Source organism: Saccostrea cucullata, unplaced genomic scaffold (genome assembly GCF_032062105.1).
Source record: "Saccostrea cucullata isolate Sc308-1 unplaced genomic scaffold, CSIRO_AGI_Scuc_v1 ctg8482, whole genome shotgun sequence".
NCBI classification, from domain to species: domain Eukaryota; kingdom Metazoa; phylum Mollusca; class Bivalvia; order Ostreida; family Ostreidae; genus Saccostrea; species Saccostrea cuccullata.
The window spans coordinates 19,196-27,719 of record NW_026926789.1 but is presented as its reverse complement, the minus strand read 5'-3'; the positions used below and the strand labels follow the sequence as shown (position 1 = coordinate 27,719).

General features: G+C 33.5%; 1 protein-coding gene across 1 annotated transcript; it reads left to right on the top strand.

Moving 5' to 3' along the window:
* Positions 1 to 4,080: 4,080 nt before the first annotated feature.
* On the top strand, positions 4,081 to 8,154 carry LOC134272657 (uncharacterized). The gene is made up of 5 exons (XM_062754862.1): positions 4,081 to 4,132; positions 4,425 to 4,528; positions 6,032 to 6,260; positions 7,874 to 7,999; positions 8,114 to 8,154. Exons 2-5 carry the CDS (start codon positions 4,496 to 4,498, stop codon positions 8,152 to 8,154), a joined length of 429 nt encoding a protein of 142 aa, XP_062610846.1. The 5' UTR covers positions 4,081 to 4,132; positions 4,425 to 4,495.
* The last annotated feature ends 370 nt before the right edge of the window (positions 8,155 to 8,524 follow it).

Genomic DNA, 8,524 nt, shown 5'->3' with positions numbered 1-8,524 from the left:
ATTATTATTTTCATTTCCTTTCACGAGATTATTTTCAATTTTGGTTCATTCTATTTACAAAATGTCATTTTTAATCAATGAAATTACTTCCTTAATACAGGGAAGCATGAACCAAAACAAACCCTTGGAAATAATTAATATTATACCGATTTTTAGATGCTTCGTGTTTTGCATAACTATTTATCTGAAAATATATTGCATTTTAAGAATTGAAAATTGATGAATCTGTCAAAAAATAAAACTTTAAAAGATAAATACATGTATTTAACCATGCGGCTTTTTTTTTCAAATATTTCTTGGCTATGGCTACATGCTGGGCCATAACTTAAAACTTATGCTAAGAGCATAAATTTAGGTACTGAAGAGATAACTTCATCTAAGACCATACGATAGAATTAAATGTATTTATTAGGGGCCTAGTATTTTAAAGGTTACTGATGACCTTGAAAACAACAAGCACACTATCATATTATATCTAAAAAAAACTTTCTCTCTCCAATAACAATATGGATTGTTTCTGCATGCCCATAGTAATACAATGATAAAGAAACGAAGTAAACATTCCAACCCATACCGCCCTTTCTTGCTAGACACACACACACTCTCTTTCCCTCACACTCACACACACACGAAACTGATTTATAAAAGCCATGTCAGTCAAGTGTCATAGTTCTATCTATTTTGTTTTCGTGATTTTCTCACAGTTATTTAAATTCATTGTATGATGTTTTGTGTTAAAGAAAATCCATTTTTTTTTTTAATTTTTGTTTAATTAAATATTGTTTTATTAAATTTTGCGCTGTCTTCATTTTTGTAATTTTTGTAATTTTGTAATTCAATATATAAATCAGTATTTAATACTGTTGTGCAACCTGCATATAGTGTTGAAAAGTCGCAGATTTTAATTGATTTTAATTGATCTGATATCATGCATACAAGATGCTTCTTTATTATTTTGACGAGACAGAATGAAACATATAGAGATAATGAACAGCATTCAAGATCAAAAGTCCATTAACATATATATAAAATAGGAGCAGAGCAGACACGAACCTCCAAAACATCAGAGAAGGGAGCAGGTGCCATGGAAGTGTAAGCATCCCCTGCCGACCGAACACACTTATTGTGCGCTCCTTGTCATGATCGGGGAATAACAGAAAAATCCGCCGTCAATTCAGTGTATAAATAATGGACTAACAATTATTATGAAAAAAGTCAGTGGGGCATTAGACTCAATGATAAATTTTATTTGCTGACAAGAATATTGTATCGCCTATAGAATTACGAACTGATGACTTTAAACGAGACTGCTGATTTTCTTGTATTAACAACTTGCTTGTCAATAATTTACCTCGTTTTTAGAAATTGTTCATACGTAGAGCATGCTCTAGCGTCTCGAATCAACTAAGATATATAAACTCCGTATGCTGATGAAGACGGTATATTGCTGCATAAGTGGTTGGCGATAGAAAAGTTAAAGTCATTACGCTTGTCATATAGTTTGGTTGTTAAAATACCATAATGATTAAAGTCTTTTTCAAGTAAAATATCGAAATATTAAACATATTTGTCCGATTCTGTGGTATCTTTTATCTTAATCTTACCAGTATACATCGTATTGAAATAGAATGTTTTAAAAATTTGTAACTTGGTTAATAACATAATTTCCTTGCATATTCACATAAAAAGCTTAAATCGACATAATTTATCTTGCAAAAAGTGGTCAAAAATAGGTATGTAACGTATATAATTTTTTCAAACATAGCAGAAAAAAATGTGCACATCTATTTGCTATCTAGTGAAATCTTAATTCCTATATATCAAATATACTGCACTTGACATAGATGAATAATTTTTATGATATATGGAATTTTTATGGTTCATATGGAATCCACGTTTTCAGCAAAGGTACGTTTTTACTACTGAGTTTTGAAAAATTGTAGTCACTTTCCCAACATGTAGATTGAACGCTTCATTTATCTTGATATAATACAGTAGATTTATATTCTAGTCATTTGTAGCAGGCTTTGTTCATGTAATGGGATTTCAGGTTTTTTGTTACATGATTTTATGCTTGTCATTCTTTTTTCCCTTGGTCCTTTAAAAATGATGTTATGCAAGCATTGATGTGTAAATACACCTAATATACATTCATTATCCTCCACAAACACGTTATGTAAACAATGATATCAAATGAAAAGTGAAAGTAATATTTACTAATCTGATAAAATACTACTATCATTTATAAGTTCAATTGTTGTCATTTATCTCATAAAACGTCGCATGATACTTCATAACAACAGGTAATATCTAATAGACATATAAATTATGTAAAAGAAAAGTGAACTTTTTTTTTAATTCAATATTGCTACATGTATATATCAAATTTTATAATTTATATCTTGAGTACAATCCAGATTTGTTAATAATTTCTAATTCAGTTTAAGTTCCGATTTAGGAATTAAACCTTCATAAAAATTCTAACATTTCAACGAATACAAATTATACAATATTTGTATGTAACATCAAGGTAAACTTTTGTGTTTGTATACTTAGTATATGGACACGAGCTCGCTCTATCAATGTTGATGTGAACGTTTTTCCAGCTGTATTCGTAAAGGACAATCATAATTTAGGGTGTGGTATATGAAATAAGTGCAAGGATGTATGTCAATCAATCACGTCCCGATATTCGTAGTTTTTATATAATTTTTAACACATTTTAATAACATAAAAGGTTGGTCCAGCAATACATGTATGTAAGTCGTGATATTATATCACAAATTTAAGAAAACGTGAATTTCAAATGTTGTACATGCTCCAATTACCTTATTTTATAAAGAATTTTATATTATACTTACTGAATTTTTATGAAAGGCAGATCTTTTAGACATACGTGTATTCTGTCGCCCTACCATGGTGTTTTAAGTTTCGATTACATAAGATTAAGTCTATCTTCAAGGTTGAAGAATTTTTCATGGGATGCACACAATGATAAGTGTTCGCTTGCGCTCTCTTTTTACCTTGGTTATAAGAAAGCAGAAACTTGATGCATGTATTCAGTACAAAAACACTTTCTAAAGATAGATGGACCTATATTTTTATCATTGTTCTTTTTCTTCATCTTCAAATCCCTCTAACATTTAAACAATACTTAATGCATCTTTTGGAATATGATTGGTAGTTACTGTACCCCGTATATTTGTGCAATAAAGTATTCCATTTTTCTTTTACATCCTACAGAAGCCAATCGGGTACCTAAAAAGTAAAACATAAAACTTCTTACAGTTAATACGGTATAACCAAATCATCATTTGTAATGTAATATCAGTGATAATGACTTGTAGATATTCAAATACTAGTAGTTTTACCTTAAAGATTAGTTTTAGGTAGGAGGTTAAAACGATGATTTTCCCATCAAGTACTTTTTCTGGTTCTCAGTATTTCTTACACATTTTTTAGTAAATAAAAATATGAATAGAAATTTTACTCCTTGATTTATTACATTCTTAGAGTGTTCCGATGTAATTATCCTTAAATACATGATTCCAAGTGTTATCAATTTGCTTTACCATTATTTCCTTGTACGTATAAATTCACGCTTTTTTGTTTTAAAGACTCGGATATAAACGAAAATTGTTTGCATACTAAGTTCTTAATCAGTGACCACAACTTATTTCTTCTTCATCACTTATATAATACATCAAGATTTGATTGAATTATTTATGACTGACTTTTTATAGAAGTCACTGATTTTTCTGTTTCCAATTTCCTTTGACATAGTCAGTAATTTAGATCCGCATCGTAACCACCTCATCACTCTTTTTTTTTTTTTCATTTTTATTCATAGATTTTAAAAAGCATACGCTTAATTGCTCTTCAGTTGATATGATAAAAAGCAGACTATTGTGTGTCTTAAACTATTTTGTGATATCTAGTTTTAGTTTCGCTTATGTGCAACAATGTGCAACGATGACCCCTTTCTGTTTTTATACAAAGAAGGAACAAAGACTTGGTTATTCAGTGTTAGCATAAAACTAGTAAATTAAGTAATTATTATTTTGTGTGCATTGTATATAATATAAAGCTACATTTTCCTTGAGGGTGAATGGTTTATGTCAGAGATTATAAGGTAACATTTTTATAGATAAAGATCAAATTTTTTTCTGTTATTCATTAAAGAATTTGAAATGAAATTTGAGCGATGAAAAGAACATTAACACTGAAGCCAAACTGAGTTTTGTTAAGCAAATTCCCCGGCTGAAGTTTGTTAACCATTGCCGGTTGATATTTTATCACCACTATTAATATGTTTTACTACAATTGCATAAGAGAATATTTACACGTACAACGTTTTTTTTCTATAATTTCATTATTTTAAAATTTCTTGTCCTTACATGTTTGAGGATGTTTATATCTAGCAGGAAGTTATTTCTGGATGAAAGAGAAGGTGAGCTGACTGGAAACTATTTCTGCCATACTGGAATTCCTTGACATGGAAATTGTTCTGCTGTGCATGATTTATACAGTAGGTAACAAATTAAACAAAATCAACCAAAGAAAAAACCATAGTCAACCTCGGCTGACAGCCTTGGTTGACAATGGTTTTCTTGGAGTACATGATACAAATTTTCATTTTCAATGCCACACTCAACTACATTCAATATTTATATAAAAGTTCGAGAGGTTGGCAGTTCCTATCATATAAATCTGATTTATTTTTTTAAAGACATTATTTCTTGTACTTGATTTGAAACAAGAGGCCCATGCGCCACATCGCTCACCTGAGAAGCTTTGACCATTCTGTTCTTTACCAGATTTCCCCCTTGTAATACATAATGAATCCCCACCCTACCCCACTTCATAATTTAGACATTTTCAAATCTACACTACCACAGAATCCTTCCATGTGCACATATGTTTTAGATTTTCTGACCCAGTGGTTCTTGAAAACAAGATTTTCAAAGGTTTTTCCTATATATTTTTATGTAAAACTTTGATTCCTCATTATGGCTCCACCCTTCCCCCGGGGGTCATGATCTGAACAATTTAGAATCTACACTTCCCAAGGATGCTTCCACACTAAGTTTCACTTTTCTGTCCCAGTGGTTCTTGAGAAGAAGATTTTCAAAGATTTTCCTTTCTATTTCTATGTAAAACTTTGATTTCCAATTGTGGCCCCGCGTTCCCCCGGGGGTCATGATTTGAACAATTTAGAATCTACACTATACATAGATGCTTCCACATAAGTTTCAGCTTTTCTGACCCAGTGGTTCTTGAGAAGGAAATTTTCCCCACCCTATTTTTGTCTTTTCTTGATTATCTTCCCGTGTGGGGGGACTTGGCCCTTTATTTAACAATTTAAATTCCTTCACCCTAGGATGCTTTATCCAAGTTTGGTCAAAATTGGTCCAGTGGTTCTTGAGAAGAAGTCGAAAATGTGAAAAGTTTACAGACGGACGACGGACAAAATGTGATCAGAAAATCTCACTTGAGCCTTCGGCTCAGGTGAGCTAAAAAGAAGAACATATAGATTACATGGATTATGTTTACCTATGTTATATGAAAATCCTTTCCCTTTTTATCGTTTTTATTTTAATTAACATTTTGCATTTATGCGTGCCCTAATATATGATTAAAGCGATACAACTGTTTTTAAAATAGAAATAATTGTAGTAGTGTGATAGATACCATTGCAATATATCCCTGTTTTAATAGTATACGCTTTTTTACTGCATGACTAAACCAACTAGACATGCTTTTCCCTATTATCACAGTGTATTAATACTTTGACTTCATTTGCAAAATTCCCCCGTGGGGATCCGGGTTAGAATAGGTCCTCAGTACCCCCTTGCTTGTCGTAAAAGGCGACTAAATGGGGGCGGTCCTTCGGATGAGACCGTATAAACCGAGGCCCCGTGTCACAGCAGGTATGGCACGATAAAGATCCCTCCCTGCTCTGCAAACATGTCTGCAAACCATGATACCTTTTTATTAACAATTTATAAATCTTTATAAATGTGTGTTTCAGTTTATATCGTACCCAGTAACACTAGGCTGTGATGATTCTGTAGCCACCGTCAAATTTGTGGAGAAATGCCCAGTCAACAGCAAAGAATGGACAGACAAAGCTGTAGAGAAAGCCTGTCGTCGTCTGAATCAATCGTGTACCTCTCCTGATAACTTCCAGTATCACTGTCTTATGAATCCATCGAGAGATTCCTACATAGAAGTCTGCGCTCCACCACGGAATTTGATAGGTATGGCATTTCTTGCCTTTCCACTATAACATAATGACAACAGCCTCCCGTACACGCCCATCAACACATATGTTCATTTTTTCACCGTTTTGCATGCATTTGTGCAGTACATAAAAGGTGTGAAATGTAATGAGATGGGGGTTTTTGTGCGAAACTTGTGAGTTGTGAGTGCAGTGGCGGATTTAAGGGGGGGCGCACCCGGCGCGCGCCCCCCCTAAAATTGTCAAAGTTAGCATAAAACATAGTTTTTTGGAGAAAATGTTTAAAATGTCTTCTCGGTGGACCTCATTTTTACCCTACAAAACCTCTAGAATCCATGAGCTTCCGGGGGCTTTGCCCCCTGGGCCCCCACCAGGGCTTTGCCCTGGACCCACTGGGGGCCTCAAGGCGGCCCCCAGACCCCCTGCCTAAATATGGCGCCCCCCCTAACTTCAATTTCTGGATCCGCCCCTGGAGTGTATATTAAGTTTTATCCTGACCACTGGATAACATCATTACCCATGTAGTACATGTATCATTGTGTGAGGTATTTTAGTTCTAGGTCATTACAAGGTCCTTAATATAATACGAGGGCGCCCTTTAGGCGACTGCGTCTACAAGCCAGAAGAAACGGACATAATTGGTACAGCTGTAGAGAAAACGCTCAAATTGCAAGAATGTCTTTGATTTTGGACTTTAATCAAGAAAACTGGTTCAGATAGCGGCAGCCTGACAGACTAACCATCATAATTATAAATGATCACCTGCGCAGCAAAACTCTAATGAAATGGTAGACTTTCTGGGTAGGTCATAAATATTGTTTCTGATTCACGGGTTCATTCTCTTTCGTCGCCCCCAGGCGCAGTGGTAAGAGTGTCTGCTTTAGAGTCGCGAAGTAAGGAGTCGATCCTTATGTCGCAGGTTCGAATCCCACTGTGGGACGAGGAGACCAGTTCTTTGGATGAGACCGTTTAAACCTAGGTCCCGTGTCGCATTAGGTGATGGCATGAAAAAGATCCCTCACTGCTCAATGGCCATGAATGCCGAATATATGACAAAATTTGTAGCCCTCCACCGGAAAGTGTTGGCGTATCCATATGAGTGAAAAATTCTCGAGAGGGAAACAAATAACATACAATCATTCATTCTCTCTCTCTCTCTCTCTCTCTCTCGTCAAATAATTAAAAAGTTTATTGAAAAAAGGAAAATTATTGACAAATGTATAATGTTTTTGTCAAATTGAATAATTTTCCTTTTGTCAATAAATTTATTTAATAATTTATCATTAAGTCAAATGCTGTCTGATGTCTTTAAAACGAATTGTAAGACCATAATTTGTTATTTTGCTATTATGACAAGGAGCACACGGCGAATATGACCGGTCGCCAATCTTGATCTCACCTGATCTCACCTCTGATGATAAGGAGGTCCATGATTTTCATGGTTTAAAGGAACTTTTTTTAAACTCGATTACTGTTCAGAAATCTTTTTATATTAATGAGTCAAAAGTTAATTAGAATAAACTCTACCGAGCACACACCAATATAATTACTTAATGTGATAAGTAAAAAATGATATTTTACAAATGAAAAGTAAAATTCACGGTATAATAATTTTAACCCCTTGAACTTTAGGTGGTTTTTGTCCAGAGTTTAATTTACTTGGATCACGGATACAGAATAATTACAATGCGGAATCGGATTGTAAACGATTTTCATCTCCATGTCCTCTATTTTACAGATCAACAGAAGTTTATAAATGTGAGTATACCTTAATCTATCTCATTTCATAAATTATTATATATTTTATCATTGCTTCGTTTGTTATCACGTGTAAAGTAGAGAAATGCGAATAGATCGGGTCTTTCTTAACAGACACAGAATTCGGTTTAGCCTTATTTTCCAAAGACAGATAAGGGATACTGGAGTGTTTAAGGAGGCTGGGGGTCAATAAATTAAACAAAAATTAACCACCAGATTTAACTTATTTTTTTAGATACGGTATCTTAAGCTGTCAACTATCATTTGGCAAAAAAAAATTCATACATTTTAGTTTTAAAATTTGATCATTTTTGTATATCTTTATATGGAGCTCTTCGTTTAAAGGAAATCAAAATAGTCTGAAAATGGCTGCCACACCCCAGCCTCGTTGAAGGTACTTGGGCACAGATTTGAAGGTATTTTTTTCTGTATAATATTACGACTTCTATATTTCAATAGCATTTCACAAAAAAATTAATGAAAAATCTTATTTCGTTTAAGAGTTATTAAAACTTCAATTTTTTT

Excerpts from the sequence above, each read along its gene's own strand:
- LOC134272657 (XM_062754862.1), top strand. The coding sequence starts at position 4,496 with ATGGAAATTGTTCTGCTGTGCATGATTTATACA. Across the intron at positions 6,261-7,873 it reads TCCACCACGGAATTTGATAG|GTGGTTTTTGTCCAGAGTTT; the intron begins GTATGGCATTTC and ends CTTGAACTTTAG. Across the intron at positions 8,000-8,113 it reads ATCAACAGAAGTTTATAAAT|ACACAGAATTCGGTTTAGCC; the intron begins GTGAGTATACCT and ends CTTTCTTAACAG.